General features: G+C 48.9%; 1 protein-coding gene and 1 pseudogene across 5 annotated transcripts in view; one reads left to right on the forward strand and one right to left on the reverse strand.

The window, feature by feature from the left end:
• The first annotated feature begins 8 nt into the window (after positions 1-8).
• Positions 9-11,622, forward strand: LOC145515242 (tyrosine-protein kinase RYK pseudogene; annotated as a pseudogene). Its single transcript, XR_014060784.1, has 5 exons — positions 9-92; positions 3,584-3,680; positions 5,665-5,806; positions 5,888-5,962; positions 8,099-11,622. The product of XR_014060784.1 is annotated as a tyrosine-protein kinase RYK pseudogene (transcript).
• A 4,224-nt stretch (positions 11,623-15,846) lies between these two features.
• LOC145515231 (tumor necrosis factor receptor superfamily member 10A-like) overlaps positions 15,847-20,000 on the reverse strand; it is a 33,621-nt gene continuing 29,467 nt past the window's right edge. For all 4 annotated transcript variants that reach the window (XM_081515072.1, XM_081515051.1, XM_081515041.1 and 1 more), the window contains one exon: positions 15,847-18,842. In XM_081515072.1, coding sequence (XP_081371198.1) covers positions 18,837-18,842 — 6 coding nt within the window. In that variant the 3' untranslated portion in view covers positions 15,847-18,836. The remainder of the gene's footprint in view (positions 18,843-20,000) is intronic.

Below are 20,000 nucleotides of genomic sequence, written 5' to 3' on the forward strand. Positions count from 1 at the left end.
GCGTAACTGGAATTGGAGCGCGGCGCTTGGGAGCGGCGGGCGTGGCGGAGGCTGGGCACTACCGAGCTGGACAAGACCGACTCCAGGCGTCGGTGAGCGAGCTCGGCCTCCGCCGGGCGGAGGAAGGGGCCAGTTCCTCAGCTGCGGTCCCCGGGCGCCGCCAGGTCCCGAAACGGGAAGAAAGCGGCAGTCTCGCCTCATTTTCGCGCCCGGGGGAGCGCGGGCGAGGGTTCCCCGGGCTGGGGGCCGAGGTCAGAGAAGGGGATGGGCGGGCCGGGGGCTGAGGGAAGGGGCCAGGGGCTGAGGGAAGGGGCCGAGGGCTGAGGACGGGGACTGGGGGACTGAGAGAAGGGGCCGGGGCTGAGGGGAAAGGGAACCGGGGGGCTGAGGAAAAGGGACCGGGGGGGCTGAGGGGAAGGGGACTGGGGAGCTGAGGGGAAGGGGCCGGGGTCTCACGGAGGCCGGGCGGGCGGCTCCCTCCCAGCTCCGGGGCCCACAGCGACGGGGAGATGTTGCAATCAGGTCAGTGGAAAGGCAGCGACCGGCGCGGCGGCAGACTTGAGCGGCTCTGGATTGGGAAGAGTCCCTCCTCTGCGTGCGAGCTGGAAGTCACCTGGAAGGGAGTCACTCTCGTGGGAGCTTGGTGCCCCTGCAGAGGGTCTGAGGCGAAGGGGACAGGGCTTCCTCCCCCTGGAATCTGTCTACGTCGGGCCCGGGGGAGCGGGGGTGAGGAACGCACTTCCCGCTGGACAGAGCTCCGAGGTGTCCCAGGCGAGCGTGCCCCGCTGGGCTCTGCGGTGACCTGGCCCCCGACCTCGGTGGGGGCTTAACCCGCCGGGGGCCGATAGCGTGATTCGCCCCGCCGCCCCGCTGGCTGGCGCTGGGCAGAGCCTGACGGCGGGTGAGTCACCGCGCTGGTGCCAGAGGCTGGCCCGCGGCTCTCGGGGTGGAAAATGTTCCCAGACCCAAGAGAGGAGGGGTGTGCGGGGTTGTCCTTGATGCTCTGCTCCATACACCCCTCAGTAACTGGCAGTGTGCCCCCCACGACCTTTTCTTTGAAGCATTTTGAGAGACAGATCTGTAAAAAACTTAACTTGGATGGAGTCATTGGTGATTCAGATCTTTGATCCGTGCAGTGCAGCAGGGGCTGGGTAAGCGCCTGGTTGAGAGAGACAGTTGGGAGCCCTGGAGTCTGCCCTGTGTTGCAGTGGGCTGCTTCCTGGGGCCCTTGTCCATCGGAGGTCTTGTCTTGCACTGTGCAGGAGGCAGGGGTGGGAGGGGAGTCCTCTGAGTAACGGTGATGTGGAGAGTGGGCCGTGTGAGACGTTTCCTCTGCTACACTGGAGAGGGTGGGCAAATGGACGGCTGACTCAGGCTAACTCAGCGTCCGTGGTTTCATCACCTCAGAGAAACCTTATGGGGTTCCCTCACCCCACAACACTAGGCAACCGCTAGTCTACTTTTTCTCTTTGTAGACTTACCAGATCTGGCCACTCATAGAAGTGGGCCTGTATACTATATGGTCTTCTGTGTCCAGCTTCTTTCACTTAGCATAAGATTTTTAAAGAGTTGTCCATGTTGTAGTGGGTGTCAGTACTTCACTCCTTTTATCATCAGTTATTAGTAACATTCCATTGAATGCATAGACCACCTGCCGCATGTCTGTCACGTCACAAGGATATTGGGTTATTTTCACTTCAGGCTGTTAGGAGTGACGCTCTGTGAACCAGTCTTCTTTATACCTAGGAGTGGAGTTGCTGGGATATGTGGCACCTCTGTGTTTAACCTTTTCAAGAACTGCCAGATTCTTTCATTTTCCATTTCCACTAGCAGCGTAAGAGCCTTCTGATTTCTGCACACCCTCACCAAACTTGTTGTCTGTTTTTTGGACGGTAGCCACCCTAGAATGTGTGGAGTGGTATCTCAAAAGTCGGCTTTGATTTGCATTCCCTTGATGGTTAGTGATACTGTGTTTTCACAAGCTTATCATCCATTTGTATGTCTTTGGAGAAATTTCTGTTCAGATCCTTTCCCCATTTAAAAATGTGGTTAATTGTCCTTTTTATTATTGACTTGTAAGAGTTCTTTATATATTCTGGATAGATGATTTGAAAATAGTGTCTCTCATTCTGTAAATTGTGTTCAGTTTGATGGGTGTCTTTTGAAGCAAAGAGTTTAAAATTTTGTCCAATTTATTTTTTTCTGTTTTCACTTGTGCTTTTGGTGTCACATCTAAGGTCTGTTGTCAAACTCAAGGTGATGAAAATCTATGCTTATGTTTTTTTCTAAGAATTTAATAGTTTTAGTTCAGACACTTAGGTTTTTTGATCCATCTTTTCCAGTTAATTTTTGTGTGTGGTGTGAGGTAGGGGTCCAGGGGCATTATCTTTGGATTAAAAAAAAACAAACAGGCCTTTAATTTTTCAAAGAGTTGTTTTCATGATTTTTTTAGTTAAAAATATTGAGAGGGAATAGATTATTATAGATTTGAGCCTATCACTAGCTACCCTTGGCAAGATTTTCATAGATGCTGGATGATAACTGCGGTACCCAGAATGTACTAAGCAACCTACACAAGTTAGGATTTCTGAAGGCAGAATTGAGGAAGGCCAGCAGAGCATCTTCTGTCGGGTTGCTAATGCACGCCAGGCCACACATCAGTACAGACAGTGTGTGCCTGCGACTAGTCTATTCCTGGGGAACGAGGGGATTCTATTCATCTGTAATGTCTAGCAGTGCGGTGTCTAGTCAGGGCTATCCTGTGGTCTTAGGGAAGAGGTGCTGAGCTGGTGGCTCGGAGAATTGGAGTCTTGGTCTTATGAAGTAACTGTACCTGTTCATTAGAGACACAACCTGCTTCTCCTTTGCTCCCTGAGTCACCGTTCTTCACGTTCTGATAGCTGTCACTGCTCTGAGTTCTAGCCCAGTCATGTCACCATCCCTTTGGGGAGTGCTTCTCATATATACATATATATGTGAAGTCACTCAGTCATGTCCGACTTTGTGACCCCATGAACTGTAGCCCGCCAGGCTCCTCTGTCCATGGAATTTTGCCTGCAAGAATATTGGAGTAGGTTGCCATTCCTTTTTCCGGGGACTCTTCCCCATCCAGGGATCGAACGTGGGTCTCCCGCATTGCAGGCAGCTTCTTTACTGTCTGAGCCACCAGGGAAGCCATACACACACACACAAACACACACACACACACACACATATACACACACACCCAGAGTAATAGAATTTTATTGCAGAATAAATTAGGATGAACCAGAAATGGAAAGCTCTCAGGATTTTAGCAAACAAAAATGTATGCTAGCAATTGAGGCAATGATTTCTGTTTGCATTGAGAAGAAACTTCATACAGTTGTAAATTTGTGGAACTTCTTTATTTCCTGTAGTTTCTCACTGTGGCTGAAAGTTAGTTGAAGTCTTTGGTTAGGGAAGTGCAGATTTCTTTACAAAACCTTGTTACGTTGGGGAGGATTTCAGAGGTATTCTAAAAGGATCTCAGCACACAAAGATTTGCCCAGGGTGCCTGTCAGCACATATCCTTCTGAGCTTTTTACTCTTAATATTTTTACAGACAGAAGCTCTCTCCAGTGCCTGGAAATTCCTTGTTGGATTACTGCATTTTCAGCAGAGTTTTGTGAGCATCTCGCATCTGCACCTGGAGAAGAAAGGTTTGTGCACCGTGAGCATGCTCATATGCTCCACTGGGCGGGCAGGGAAACCCCTTTGAGAAGGAACGTGAGAGCTGTTCTCTCACTGGGTTTGCAGAGATAGGGACGATAACTTTCTGGGAGGAAATTTTCTTGTTTGAAAGATAAGGTCAATTTTGGTGTTGCCTGTGGTCTAGAAAGCGGAGGGGATTCCTCACAACTCTGGCGTGGAGGACCTGGGGCACCTCCCCCCAGCAGCCACCTGGGCCCTTCTTCCTGTTCTGTGGGGGTGGAAGAGGAGCCCGTGGCCATGACGCTGGGGTGAACCGGCCAGTGCTCACCTGCCCACGAGTGAGGCTGGCTTCCGGAGAGAAGGATGGAGAGTGGGCCCTGCTACTTCTGCGCTGCCAGCGTGGAGAAGCCACAGGCCAGGACATGGCTTTCACCTTGGCCTTGGGTGGGGAGTGAGCCTCGCTGGAGACCCTGGCCTTCTGCATGACCAACCGTCCCCTCACTGGCTGAGGAGACCACTAGGCAACTGGAGTCCTGGGGGTGGGCAGCCCCTTCTCAGGCCAGTGTGGTACCATGGGCAGTCTTGACTTGGGGAGGCAGAGGCTTAGGGCAGAGCGTTTGGCTTTCAGGCAACTGTGTCTCCATCTCTGAACGGGCACGCTGGTTATGCCTGCCGGTGCTGAGCCTGGTCTGTCGGCTCTCGAAGATTGTGTCCAAAGCAGTTTGTGTTTGGGCGCTTCCTGCCTTGCTTCACCTAGTCAGAGGGGAGCAAGGGTCCGGTGGGACAGTGTCCAGGGGAATGTGTTGGTCCTGCCCACCTGGTGGCACATGCTTCCCTGCCCAGGTGACATGGCAGGAGCCCAATCTGGGAATCTGAGAGCTGTGCTCCTCAATCCACCCCCGCCACCACCTTGGACTTGTGACCTAGCAGAGCCGGGGCTGCAGGTGGACCTGGCTGGGGGAGTCTCAGGCCTGCAAAGGGCTCCCGTCCTGGTTGGATCCACACAGAGCACAGTGGCCCCACCAAGCGAGACTGGCAGTGTTCTCAGCTCAGACACCAGGGTGGGGGCTTCTGGTTGAGTGAAAACAAGGCTTCAGTTTCTTTCTGGCCTGTGTGCAGTTTTATGAGTACTTCTGGGGAGAATGAAACCAATCTTCTCATCGCTTTCTTTTGAAGTCCTGAAAGGCTAGATTTTGCCTTTGCAGTTAGGGAAAGAGTAGTGTGGTCCGGCCGTGAGGCTGTGTCATTGTTCTCCGAGCCGATAAATTCCAGAGTTTCAGGGCTCTGTTGAGGAGGCAGGGCGGCCTGCCTCACGGCTGCCCGGCACAGAAGTTGGCATTCTATGTGCTCTGCGTTTCCTCAAGTAGATGGCAAAGCAGCCCTTGAATGATTTATTGACTTGTCAGAGTCTAAGTTAAGCAAATCATTGTAGGGTTTCCAGTAATTATTTTTAAGTCAAAATGGGTGCTTTAAAAAACAAATTGTGATCAAATACAGCAGACTTTACCATTGGTGACAGCGCATTCCCAGTGTTAGACAACACTGTTGTCAGGAGACTTAGTCGGGAAGGTTCCCATTGAGTGAAGTAGTACACAGGACTTTTTTTATTTTCCAGAAAATTTACTCATTTGAGTTGTAGCTAGGAGTATTTCCTCTGTGTTTCTGCCCTTTGACTGCTCTCATGGTAGGTTTCTTTTCATCCTTCCGGTGTCACTCAGGCACGGGGATTATGAGTGACCTTTTTTTTTTTAATGGTTGTGATATGCAGGAATCTAGTTCCCTGACCAGGGACTGAACCTGGGCCCCCAGCATTGGGAGCACAGAGCCTTAGCTGCTGGACCCCCAGGGAAGTCCCACGAGTGGACCTCTTGAGCATGTAGCTCCCTGCCCTCCCTGTGCTGTCCAGGGTTTTGGGCTCCCAGGCAGAGCGTCTGTGTGGGTCTCTGGGCAGGGCTCTCCTGGCGTCTGTGACCCTCAGTGCTGCTCTTCCAGATGTGGAAAGCCTCAGCCGGCCACACTATGTCCATCACCCCGGATGACGAGGGAGCCGACGACTGGGAAGACCGACCCTGATTTCGTGGTAGGACCCGCCAGTCTGCCCGCCTTTCCCGTCTCCTGAAGCAGATTCTCCCAGGTTTGTGGTTTGGTGGGTGGGTGGGGGACTGTTTTACAATCCAGGGTGTGGGGTGTACTCGTTCTTTATTTTTCTTTTCAGAATGACGTGAGTGAAAAAAGAGCAGAGATGGGGGCCCAAGACCGTGCAAGGATCTGGGCACCAGGAACACATCAAGTAAGAGACTTTCTTGATCTTTGTGTGACAGTGACATTCTGAAACATGAAGGGGTGAGGTGGAGCACGCTCCCCGCTGGTTAGCACGAGTGCCCTGCTTCTGCATGCTGGCCCTGCTTCTGCGTTGTCTGGTCCCTTGTTTACACAGTAGATGAAAATGAGGTCTGGCATGTATATACTTAGGTGTTTGTGTATGTGCATGTGTACAGACGTGCTCAGAGACTTAAAATTCTCATTGCCCGTGACTCCTGTAATTCTTATTCTCCAGTCTGGTTTTCATCCTTGTAGTTTTCATCCAGGAACACAGTTACTTAAGCTGTTCTCTCTGCAGAAGGGAGGTTTCTAAAGCATGGGCTGTCCTTGAAGACCTGATATCAGAAACACTCCCTCCTTAATGTGTATTATTTTGTTATAATGTTATTATTCTGTTGTTGTCAGTTGCATGCTGCTCCTGCTGCTAAGTCATTTCAGTTGTGTCCGACTCTGTGCGACCCCATAGACGGCAGCCTACCAGGCTCTTCCGTCCCTGGGATTCTCCAGGCAAGAACACTGGAGTGGGTTGCCTTTGCCTTCTCCAATGGATGAGAGTGAAAAGTTAAAGTTAAGTTGCTCAATCATGTCCGACTCTTCGCGACCCCATGGACTGCATGCAGCCCACCAGGCTCCTTCATCCGTGGGAGTTTCCAGGCAAGAGTACTGGAGTGGGTTGCCATACCGTGAGCTGAATCATGAACTTCGTGTTCTCATGAAGGTTGAGATAGGAGACTGCGCGAAGCAGGGATTGTCCCTGACTTGGCCAGTCTTAACTCGCCACCTCTGGGCAGCTTGTTTTCTTGTTGGGAGGTGCAGATAAAAGGGCCTTTGAGAATGTGCTCAGACTTTTATTGCTGGCTGCGCTGGCCTCAGTGTGGGCGTGTGCTCCCCTGCCCTGATTGTGACGGTGTTGTCACAGGCTGGTGACCGGTTGGGTCATTTACAGAGTACTGGGCTTGCTTGGCTCTAGGATCTCTGCAGTGAAATGAAGCTCTCCCTGGCTGAGAAGGGTTCAGCCATTCATCTAGAAAAGTGGGTGAAGTCTGCAGTGTGGGCATTTTAGACACAAGTGTTCCTCCCTCCCTGACTCGCTGATCCCGCCACCTCCACCTCGCAGCTCTTAGGAGAAGGGCCTGGGACCGGCCAGAGGAGCTGGTGCTGGGAGCTGCCTTGGGTTCCCTGCTCTGGCGTCAGGCTGACTACTGACCTGATTTTGTCATCCAGACCTCTTAGTCCTGCTGTTGCCCGTGGTTTCAAAACACGGTGGGAAGGGCAGATTGGAGAAGAAAGGAACTCTCTGGTCAGGCAACGTGTGGGCGGGTTAAAATTCAGAGAGCACCCAAGGCAGGACTGCTTTCGGCATCCTAAGGTCCTTCTATGGTCCTTGGAGGCTGGTCTTCTTCCCCAGCTTGTCAGGGGCTCAGGCGGTGGCCAGGCCTGGTTGGTGTTCTAAGCTGTACGTCTGGGATTGCCGTCCGGATGTGGAGTGAGGTGGCCCTTGGCTGCCCGGCCTGCCTGGTTCTGGTTGCATCTGGTGATCTGTCCCGCTGCTCCTAGCACTTAAAGTGAAAATGGCTTTTACATCTTAAGTTCTGAAAGCCTCTCACTTCACCTTTGAATGGAAAGCTGGGGTGCTTCATGTAGAGAGAAAGCATCTGAATATTCCACATCTCTGGGTTCCTGGTCTAGGGTCGTCCGGGTGCAAGCCTGTTGGGTTTGTCTCCCGTTTGCCTCTGGTGACGTTTACGGAGCTGGCTCTCCTGGGTCAGGTGTCTGGTGAACCCCGAGGAGCTGTCCTCCATGTGGTGGAATGCTGTCCACATCGTAGCCCCAGCTTCTGAGGCGGCTTGGAGATCCCTCACTGTGTGTGTTCAGACTTGGTTTTTTTCCTATTAACCTGCATCTGACTCAAAACTGCTGGAGATGGGGGCAGCTGGAGGTGCAGTAAAATGAACACAAGGGAGGCCGGGCTGGGGAGCCTCTGGGAACGAAACCTCACAGATTGCAGAGATAACGTCCTTGTCTGTCCTCCCAGAAAGCACAGACGCATGTCTTAGCTGGCTGTCTGACCAATTTGTTCATCTTCCATCTCTTCCCTCCCAAGCATCCACAAGCTGCAGGAGAATGTGTTTCAAGAACACCAGACCCTCAAGGAGAAAGAGCTGAAAACGGGACCCAAAGCCTCGCACGGCTACAGAGGGAAGTTTGGCATGGAGCAAGACAGGATGGGCAAGATGAGTGCCGCCCCATGTGGTGTCAGGGTCCTGGAATGCTTGACCTTGCCATGGTCAGCAGGGTCGTTACTCAGCTCTCCCCCTCCGTTGAAAAGTTGGGAGTCCACTTGTTGAGGACGAGATTTGCCAGAAGTAACCCTCTCTCAATTGACTTTAGCCGAGAAGGGCTGTAGTTTCCGAAGCTCTCTTCAGATTCTGAGTTGCTGGGGAGGGAGGTGTGTTGGAAAGCCTGGAGCTGGAGATCAGGTCCTACCAGAGGCCGGCTCTGTGACCAGGACAGAGGCCCGCAGGCGGCCAGACTGCCGGCATGGGCATCACCTGTGGTTCGGGCTGCAGCCTTAGTGGTTCCTATCTGCAGCCCAGAGCCGAGTTTCAGCACCTGGTTTCACGTCGAGGCTGGAAAGTCAGCCACCTGGCGTGCTGCTGTCCTTTCCACACTTGGTGACCTTCAGAGAGGACCCAGGCCGCCGGCGTCAAACCGTGGCCGACCAGGCTGAGGACAGGCAGGTCTAAGTAGGTGGGACTGAAGCTGTTAACAGTGCAGCATCCTTTGCTGGTACTCAGAGAGGGGGCTGGATCAGCTGGGGACTGTGTCCACCCTGCAGAGAAGGCAGTAGACTGGAGCAGGTGTGCTGATCTGCAGTGAAGTGGGTATGCGTTTCCCAGGCTGGGTAACTTGAGATGCCTTTACTCTGTGCTGAGGTATCAGCTGGGGTGGGGTTCCTGTGTAATTGCACCCCGTCCCTCTTGTGCCCAGATCGGACTCAGCCAGGGATGACAGGGCTTGTCGCACTCGTAAGCCAGCACCTGCTTGAGAGAGGGGTGCCTCCCACGACCAGAGTGTCATCCCTGCTTCCCGTGGTGCTCTGCCTGGTGCTGACTGTCTAGTAAGAAATAAAGTCTAGTCAGTGTAAGACCAAGGCCAGTCTGCGGGAGAAAGCTGTTTTGATCAGAATGTTGGGAGAATAGCTAAGCTTTCACTCTGGCCATGTTTTTGGAACAGTTCTCCCTGACTTCTTAGTGATGAAGAGTCTATGGCTATTATTGGGCTTCCCAGGTGGTGCTAGTGGTAAAGAACCTGCCTGCCAATGCAGGAGGTGCCAGAGACTCAGGTTCAATCCCTGGGTCAGGAAGATCCCCTGGAGCAAAGAGCAAACCACTCTAGTATTCTTGCCTGGAAAATCCCATGAATAGAGGAACCTAGCAAGCTGTGGTCCATAGAGTCACAAAGAGTCGGAACGACGAAGTGACTTAGCACACACCCACTCATGACTGTTATTTCTGATTATTGAAGTCCTTGATGAAGGCAACCAGAGTGGTGGGTGGGGCAAATGGAAGCAGGGGTTAGTTCACTCAAGAACAAGCCAGAAACCTCAACTCCCTCTTAGTGTCTTTTTCTTTAATCCACTTTTTTCCTCTGCTTGATGGAAATGTAGAATAAAATGGAGAGTAAAGTGACCTAGCAATATGGCGCATAGAATTTTGGAAAAAATTAAAAGTGTATAGAATAATAGTTGCAAATATTCAAACAATAAAGTCTGTGGCTAAAGGAAAAAAAGAAAAAGATCCAAATAAAGAAAACCCAGTATCTGTAAAACAGTTAAAGATCAAGCTTCTGAAATTCAGGGGACAATGATGCTCACTGAGAGTTGTAAGCTACGAGGTCTTCATCATAGAAATCTTCCTATCACCAGGGTGTGTATAGAAGGAGAAAAGCCCATGGGGCTATTGCCTTACATGAATTGGGGGAATCTTAGATTGTTTTTACGGAAGTGCCAATTAGTAGAGGCCCATAATCCACAGGCAGTTTCTCAACAAGACTTGGTTCACATGACTGTTCAGATTGCCTGGGGAATGAGCTATCTGGCCAGAAGGGAAGTCATCTACCAAGATGGGGCTGCTAGGAACTGTATCACTAAGGAAACACTTCAAGTTAAGATCACAGACTGCCGTCTCCAGAGACTTGTTCCCCATGAACTATCATTGCCTAGGGGTCAATGAAAATAGGCGGGTTTGGTGGACGGCCCTTGGAAGTCTGGTTAATAATGATTCCTCCAGTGCCAGTGACCTGTGGGCCTTCAGAGTGATGCTGTGGGAGCTAGCTCTTGACTCGGCCAAATGCCCTACATGGACATGGACCCCTTTGACATGGCTGCGTGCCCTAAAAGGTGGTTCCCGCATTGTCCTGAGGAAATGTTTGCTGTGATGGCTTGTTGCTGGCCCTTCGATCCGGAGGAGAGATCCCAGTTCTAGCACCTGGTCATGTATAGCCACCTCTGCCACGTCCTAATGATTGAGCTAATTGCACTCCATGTTCAGCTATATGTCTTGAAAGAAAAAGATCAAAGAATTTATGCACCTGCCTTAAAACCACCACAGGTAAATACTATTAATGATCTTGTTTATTCCTCTAACATTTTTAAACACTTTTTTAAAAACATTTTTTCGTTTCATTAATTACTTTGCTACAATGTTCCTTTTGATAACTCCCTAACATGTTGTATGGGTCTAACACCAGTAACTTAACCAGAATCCCATTGGGAACATTTTAATTATTTTGAAGTTTTTGACATTTGAATAACACTACAAAAACATTTTGGCACGTAAATGTCTATATGTGTGTTAGTCACTCAGTCGTGTCTGACTCTTTGCAACCCATGAACTGTAGCTTGCCAGGCTCCTCTGTCCATGGGATTCTCCAGACAAGAATATTGGAATGGGTTGCCATTCCCTTTTCCAGGGGATCTTCTCAACCCAGGGATTGAACCCAGGTCTCCTGCATTGCAGGCAGATTCCTCACCATCTGAGCCACTGGGGAAGCCCAAATGTCTCTATAATCCATGATTATTTAACAAGGCTAATAGGTAGACTAAAATGATCGTTAGTGTGGAAATGATTTCAGCAACTCAGAGAATGGAGCGAAAGCTAAGCACTTAATAAGACATTGTCTGGACACTCTCCAGGGAGGGAGGGGTGGAAATCCTGGGAAGTAGTTTGAATGAAGAAGATTCCAGACTCCTATGGGATTGTAGTATAAATGGAAGACAGAGACAGCTGTCAAAGCAAGAGACCTTTTGCTGTGATTCAGCAGGGAGAGCATGAGGTGTGCCCAAGGAGACAGAAAAGACAAACCAAAGGAAGAGTTGAGAAGTCAAGTGCTGAGACATGGTAAAACCTGAGTCTGAGGAGTCAAGAAAAACAGGCAAAGATGACTCAGGACCCAGGAAAGGGATGGGTGAAAAGTCACTTCATGTTTTTGTGGAAATCTGTTCCAAAGACTGAGTTTTGTATTTTCTGTTTGTCCAACTCAAAATATTGAGGGATGTCAAAAAATCTTTAAAAGTTTATATGTATTTAATGAAATTCCATAGAGTAAATGTTTAACATCCAGGCAGAGAGACTGTGTGCACCCTGTTTATCTTTACTACTGGGGACAAATTTCTGGCCTTTCATTCCTATTTTTTCAGTTTATAAAATGGACATGACGTTTTTCAGATTTGCTTAAAGTTTAAGTTTTTGGAGCAAAGATTGTGGGCAACTTTGCTTAAAGGCTGTTTGAATGGTTAATAGGACTTCCCAGGTGGTGCTAGTGGTAAAGAACCCTGCCTGTCAATGCAGGAGACCTAAGAGATGCTGGTTTGATCTCTGGGTCAAGAAGATCTCTGGAAGAGAGCATGGCAGCCCACTCCAGTATTCTTGCCTGGCAAATCCCATGAACAGAGAAGCCTGGTGGGCTATGGTCCATAAGGTTGCAAAGAGTTAGACATGACTGAAGCGACTTAGCATGCAGCAAGCGCAAATGGTTGACACGCCTTAGAAGGGAGAGGTAGGCTACTACCCTGTAGGAACTAGAGGTTGTCCCCTGCCCATCAGGGCCATGTGCTCACATTCTAGGCTTCTTTCCTTCAAAAGAGACTTTGTTTCTATTCCAGAAGAAAATACAGGATCTTTCTTACTGGGGAGGAGAGCAGGAGTAGATGTGTCAGCCATCTATCTAAGCTCTGAATTTCATAACCTGGAATTTATGCATAAACCGCACTGCACACACAGGTACATGTGCCTCTACCCTCTCCCCCCATGGGGAACCAGGGCTAAGTTTACTCGGCAACGAGACAGTCTGATCCTTGATCCAGAGATCTCGCGACGGGATGGTGTGTGTACTGTTGGCTAGCATGAATGTTTGTATACATACATATACACTTGTATACTGATATATACATGCTACACAGGTATACATGCACACTCATAAAGACTCACATAAATAACTGTGGCAAGGTAACTCGTTAACTCGCAAGTAGGATCTCAGACCTGTCAGAGTTTCAGACAAAATACCGAGAAATAGATCAACAGAAGCAGTGGGATATCTCAAGATCAGGGTAAAAAGATGGTGACTTCCCCCCTCAGGTTGTTCACTTGCTCTGATGAAACAAGCTGCCATGTTTTGTGCAGCCCTGTGGAGAGGCCCGGGCTTCCCTGGTGGCAATGGGGGTAAAGAACCCGCTTGCCATTGCTGGAGACCTAAGAGATGCCAGTTCAATGCCTGAGTCGGAAAGATCCCCTGGAGGAAGGCATGGCAACCCACTCCAGTATTCTTGCCTGGAGAATCCCATGGACAGAGGGATCCTGGCATAGGGTCGCAAAGGGTCGGACACAGCTGAAGTGACTTAGCATGTACGTACACACATATGGAGAGGACTGGGCTTTCCGGTGGCTCAGCCGTGAAGAATCCACCCGCCAATGCAGGAACTCGGGTTTGATCCCTGGGTTGCAAAGATCTCCTGGAGAAGGAAATAGCAACCCACTCCAGTATTCTTGCCTGGAGAATCCCACGGACAGAGGGAGCCTGGCATAGGGTTGCAAAGGGTCGGACACAGCTGAAGTGACTTAGCATGTACGTACACACATATGGAGAGGACTGGGCTTCCCTGGTGGCTCAGCCGTGAAGAATCCGCCCACCAGTGCAGGAGACTCGGGTTTGATCCCTGGGTTGCAAAGATCTCCTGGAGAAGGAAATAGCAACCCACTCCAGTATTCTTGCCTGGAGAATTCCATGGACTTAGGAGCCTGGTAGGCTACAGTCCACGGGGTTACAAAGAGTCTGACATGACTGAGTGACTAAACAACAATAACGGAGAAGCCCACATCACAAGGACAAAGGATAGCCTCCTGCCAACTGCCTCCAAGAACTGAATCTAGCCCCCACATCATGTGTAAGCTTGGAAGCAAGTCCTTTGAAGGGACCACAGCCCCAATCTGGTGAGACTCTATCAGAGAACCAAACTACACTGAACCATTAGAAATGGTGATGTAATAAAGGCTGTGACAAACCTAGACACTGTATTAGAAAACAGAGACATCACTTTGCTGACAGAGATCCGTCTGGTCAATGCTATAGTATTTCCAGTAGTCATGTACGGATGTGAAGTTCAGTTCAGTTCAGTCGCTCAGTCGTGTCTGACTCTTTGCGACCCCATGAATCTCAGCACGCCAGGCCTCCCTGTCCATCACCAACTCCCGGAGTTTACCCAAACCCGTGTCCATCGAGTTGGTGATGCCATCCAACCTCTCATCCTCTGTCGTCCCCTTCTCCTCCTGCCCTCAATCCTTCCCAGCATTAGGGTCTTTTCCAATGAGTCAACTCTTCGCATGAGGTGGCCAAAGTATTGGAGCGTCAGCTTCAACATCAGTCCTTCCAATGAACACCCAGGACTGATCTCCTTTAGGATGGACTGGTTGGATCTTCTTGCAGTCCAATGGACTCTCAAGAGTCTTCTCCAACACCACAGTTCAAAAGCATCAATTCTTTGGCACTCAGCTTTCTTCACCGTCCAACTCTCACATCCATACATGACCCCTGGAAAAACCGTAGCCTTTATTAGATGGACCTTTGTTGGCAGAGTAATGTCTCTGCTTTTAAATATGCTATCTAGGTTGGTCATAACCTTCCTTTCAAGGAGTAAGCGCCTTTTAATTTCATGGCTGCAGTCACCATCAGCAGTGATTATGGAGCCCCAAAAAATTAAGTCTGACACTGTTTCCACTGTTTCCCCATCTATTTCCCATGAAGTGATGGGACCAGATGCCATGATCTTAGTTTTCTGAATGTTGAGCTTTAAGCTAACTTTTTCACTCTCCTCTTTCACTTTCATCAAGAGGCTCTTTGAAAGTAGGACCATAAAGAAGGCTGAGCACCGAAGAACTGATGCTTTTTAACCGAGGTGTTGGAGAAGACTCATGAGAGTCCCTTGGACAGCAAGGAGATCAAACCAGTCAATCTTGAAGGAAATCAACACTGAATATTCATTGGAAGGACTGATACTGAAGCTGAAGCTCCAATACTTTGGCCACCTGATGGGAAGAGCCGACTGACTTGAAAAGACTCTGATGCTGGGAAAGATTGAAGGCATGGAAAGAAATGGTCGTGGTCGACAGAGGATGAGATGGTTGGATGGCATCACCGACTCAGTGGACATGAGTTAGAGCAAACTGCGAGACGGTGAAGGACAGGGAAGTCTGGCATGCTGCAGTCCATGGGGTCACAAAGAGTCAGATGTGACTGAGTGACTGAACAACAAGAATAAGGCTGTAGTTTTAAAACACTAAGTTTTAGGGTAGTTTCCACTAATATGTGCTCTTACCTATCCTGCAAAACTGCTCAGATGCATCCCATATGTGTCTTTATCATGTAAGCCACCAGGGAATCTCAAGCCAATTGATTATGTAATATTGCCCCTAACATCCTCAGCTTTTCATAAAGCGTTAACAGACACAAAAACAAATGGAGGCCCAGTCAGTCTTCTCCATTCAAGGACAACTTAGATGATTTGATATAGGGGTCTCACACGGGCAACACTGCTTTTCAAGAATTTATTTTAAAGTAATTATAAATTCACCTCTTCCTCCTGATTTGTGATCTAAAATACTTTTCTTCCCAATCCTGATGTAATATGTAATCGTTCACAGGCAGGAGTGGGGGCAGTCAAGGGGGTGTACAGCTCTGCACTAGCACCTTTGCTCTGGGGAAGGGGACAGGGGTGGGGCCACGGGGCTCCCCCAGGAAATCTAGGTGGGTGGGGGATCTACCCTAAGGCCCCAAGGTCCAGGGGAAGGGAATTGGGTCTCCATGAGGTTGCAGGGCTGAGCCACCAGACCCACTGTGATGAGGATGCAGAAAGGACAGCAGGGACAGAAGAGGAATGTGGCCCCGGAGTGGCAGAAGTCTCACAAGTGAGGGGCCACAGAAGAACCCCAGCAAGAAGGGCCCCACCAACCCTTCCCAACAGCTCTGTCAGAGCCAGTCTGCACCTCCAGGGAGCCCAGCAGGCCCAGTCAGGACTCAGAGACACCACAGAGGGGAGGCTGTGCAGGAGCCCAGCCAGGCTGGAGCCCCTCTCCCAGGGGAAGAGCGGGGAGGAGGGGCTGAATTCCAGTCCCCCAGGAATCTGGCACCTGGAAATCTTGAATCAAAGCAGGAGGCACACCCATGCAGGATGAGCCTGAGGCATAAAGGGGAGAAGGAAGGAGTGGGTCACACAGAAAGAACACGCACCCCTGTACCCTTCACTCAGAACTGCTCTAGAGAACCAGAGGACAGGGAAAAAACACACACATACGCCTCTTTTTATATAAAATTACATATTTAATTTGGTCACAAAGTCATAAAATTGCATATTTACATAAAATTGCAAAATTTTTATGTAACTGCCATTTAATTTGGTCACAGATTCATTGAATTGCTTATTTATATAAAATTATAAAATTTTTATATAACATTGCATATTTAATTTGGCCACAAATTCTTTAAATTGCATATTTATAGAAAATTGCAAATATTGTATGTAACATTGAACACTCAATTTGGTTCAAAAATCATAAAATTGCACATTTACATAAAATTATAAAATTTGTATATGACATTGCATATTTAATTTGGTCACAAATTCATTACTGAGGAGAAACCTGAACAGGCATCCAGTCTTCAAGTAAAACTTTAAATTGTCACATTTGCATTGGCATAAAGCAATAATGCTTCCCGGATGGCTCAGCAGGCAAAGAACTCACCTGCAATGCAGGAGACACAGGGCACGTGAGTTTGATCCCTGGATCGGGAAGATCCCCTGGAGTAGGAAATGGCAACTCACTCCAGTATTCTTGCCTGGAGAATCCCATGGACAGAGGAGTCTGGTGGGCTATAGTCCATGGGGTCGCAGAGTCGGACATGACTGAGCAACTAAGCACCCACGGGAAAGCAACAAAGGATTCAAGTTTCACGTTTCTTGAAGGTTCTCATTAGTAAAACACACAATAAACATGTATACAAATGAATATACATGACAAATACTGACAAGGCTGATACTTTAGATGGGCACTCAAGGAAGTCTTCTGAGAAAGGGACAAGTGACCTGACACTTGACTGACCATTTATTTTTTTAAACTGTTTCACAAATGCATATGCTTTTTGTAATATATAGGTGACAGTTTCAAGTAAATAAATGTATCTTATGTATTTATTTCAGCCATGCAGACTCTTCATTGCAGCACACAGGCTTCTCTAGTGATGTGCAGGCTCTACAGCACATGGGCTCAGTAGTTGCAGAGCACATGCTTAGTTGTGCTATGTGGGATCTCAGTTCCCCAACCAGAGATTGAACCCAGGCTCCTTGCATTGGGAGTGCAGTCTTAAGCACTGGACCACCAGGGAAGTCCCAAGAATTCATTTCTATCTCCTTCTGGGGATGAAGGCAGAGTGTCCTGCACAGAAGGAACAGCAAAGACAGGAAACACCTGACTTCCAGGAAAGGGAGGGATATCAGGGCCAGAGGGATGTAGCACCAAGACCACCGGGGTCAGCCCTTCTTAAAACACAAGTGAACTCCACATACTGTATCCATTTGTACATAAATTTTAGGCAATTCCAGTTTTGACCACACCAGCCACATCAACCTTAGGGAAGACAACATACAAGCCTTGAGATGGACTAGACAAACCCCCCCCCCCCCGAGAATTGCTTCTGCCATTAAATTATCCTGCGGTGATTGGAATACTATGGAGAAAAGTTTAGCAGGAGTAAAAAAAAATTAATTAATTTAAAAAAAGACAAAACCCTAATATAGCAGGCATTTTATGTGAGTTCTCACAGTATTTAAGAATCAGCATTTCTGTGTCTTTTCTGCAGAAGATCAAAACTTATAAAGGGGCTGAGATCCTTAATTAGCCAATTCAAACACAAAAAGGCAATTCTGAGCTCAGAGCACCAGTATCAAGGGGGGGCCCATCTAGTGCTGAGTAAGCCAACACTGAACGTAACCCGGGAGCCCGTCCATTCTTCCTCCCAGAAACCATGGCAGATCCCTGTCCTTTCTTCCTTGAGCCCAGATGGAATGAAAGCAAGACCAGACGTGACACAGAAACTATGACACTCATATCTAACCCACATCCCACCCTAACCTTCCGGATGAGCAGGAGGAAGCCTGGGGAATAACAGCCCAGTTCATGGACACCAGACACAGTGCTGTACGGGTGTGCCACTTCTCCCTCTGCTCACTTGTTAACATCTCCCTGTAAAAAATACAAATATTCACACAACTATAAAGTTGATATGTTTAAAGCCTGGACCCTATAGAAGTCGCCAGGCAATCCCAAAGTGGTCCAATTCTCCCAACAGTGGGCTTGCTCTCCTTTATTGTTGTTGTTGTTGTTTTGTAGGTTTTTGTTTCTTTGTTTTTGCCTCATGACTTGTGGGATCTTACTTCCTGACCAGGGGTTGAACTCAGGGCTCTCAGCGCAGAGTCCTAACCCCTGAACAGCCAGGGAATGCCCTCCTTTTGTATTTCTAATTGCTTTGGATTGCCAGCACACAACCAGGTAGCCCACATAAACAACCTAGAAATTATGTTTCCAAAACATTTTTGTACACATAGAAATATATGCACAAACATAAAAGTACAAAGACATACAAGATGTTTGCACTTTAATGATGTATATTACAAGCACTGCCTGCAGTGCAGGAGACCCAGGTTCCATCCCTGGGTAGGGAAAATCCCCTGGAGAAGGAAACGGCAACCCACTCCAGTATTCTTGCCTGGAGAAACCCCACGGACAGAGGAGCCTGGTGGGCTACAGTCCATGCGGTCGCAAAGAGTTGGACACGACTCAGTGACAAACACTTTCATTATAAGTTACATCATTAAATACATACATACTAACATGAATGACAAATTTCAAACAAATACAAATAAAAAGTAGAAGTCTATTAGGATAAAGAAGTGTCCTGAACTGAAAGATTGAGGTACTCAAACACTCAAGGCACAGCAGAGCCTGCCTCACTTTCTTCATAAACATGTTAATACTTTCCTGAGTTCAGCAGGCGCTCTTGAATTGTCTCTTTTGTCAATCTTTGCCCCAGCATTTCCAAGGCATCCAGCAGGATGTTGACTGAGGTCCCCTGTCCCTTCTTGGCCACTGGCAGCATTTCACACAAGGCATCTGGAGAGACCCAGGCCTATTCTTTGGCCACAAGGATCTCATTTCATGTGAGGTCCAACTGCCTCAGGAGCGAATCACAGAAGTCACAAGGAAAGATAGCTGCAAAGTCACTGAAGAACAGCTTCAGGCCTAGGTTGGGGGAAAGTCACAGAGACAGAGTTGGAACGGGCTTTCACAAAGGCAGAGAACCCTCAAGTCAGGCCTAGACTTCAGGGTGGGAACCTGAGGAGCTCCCCTTGCTGCTATACCTGCTGCTCTGCACCCGTGACCTGCTTCCCAGCAGCAGAGAAACAAGCCACACCAGCATTGAGCATTGGGCTTCACTGGCACCCAGGGCAGTGGGGGACAGTCCAGGTCAGCAGAGAGTCCTGCCCTAAGCAGGGGATGAGGGCCCATCTGGTAGGGGAGACTGCCGTCACAGAGGGAGAAGGCATCTGTGATAGGAGACAGAGGGTGGGACACTGTGGTGGAACAGACCTCAGCGGAGGGCAGCTGCCTTTCTCAAGAGGGTGAGGTCCCCTGGCTGCCACCTCTGCACTGGGGACAAAGCAAAGGCCTGGAGGGAGGAAGGTCTCCGGCTTCACACCCCGCTCGGCCTCACTGCCGGACACTGGTATAGCTGGATGGGACAGACTCTGAGCAAGAATTTAACCATAAAATGGAGCAAACACCACCTGCCTCATGGACTGTGCTGCGGATTCAATGCTCTGTGTGTGAAATGCTGTGCACACCACCATCCACACTACATAAGGAGGGCACCCAACACAAGTTTATATTCTCTAACAGCTACACCAAAAACATGAAAAATTACAAGTAATACTAGTTTTCATAAAATACGGAACTACAAGTATTCTAAAAATTTTCATTTCAATATGTAACATAGATAGCTAATGGGAAGTTGCTTTATAACACAGAGAGCTCAATCCGGTGCTCTGTGATAACCTAAGGAAGGTGGCATGGGGGCGTTGGAAGGAGGCTCAAGAGGGAGGGGATATATGTATACCTGTGGCTGATTCATGTTGCTGTACAGCAGAAACCAGCACAAGACTGTGGAACAATTATCCTCCAATTAAAAGTAAGTTAAAATTTTTTTTTCACTGCAATATGTAGTGTTAGTCACTCAGTTGTGTGTCTGACTCTTTGAGACTTCATGGACTGTAGCCCGCCAGGCTCCTCTGTCCATGAGATTCTCCAGGCAAGAATAATGGTTGCCATTCCCTTCTCCAGGGGATCTTCCCAACCCAGGGACTGAACCCTGTTCTCTTGCATTACAGGCAAATGTTTTAC

Source organism: Giraffa tippelskirchi, chromosome 1 (genome assembly GCF_054371585.1).
Source record: "Giraffa tippelskirchi isolate mGirTip1 chromosome 1, T2T-mGirTip1v1.2.pri, whole genome shotgun sequence".
NCBI lineage: Eukaryota > Metazoa > Chordata > Mammalia > Artiodactyla > Giraffidae > Giraffa > Giraffa tippelskirchi.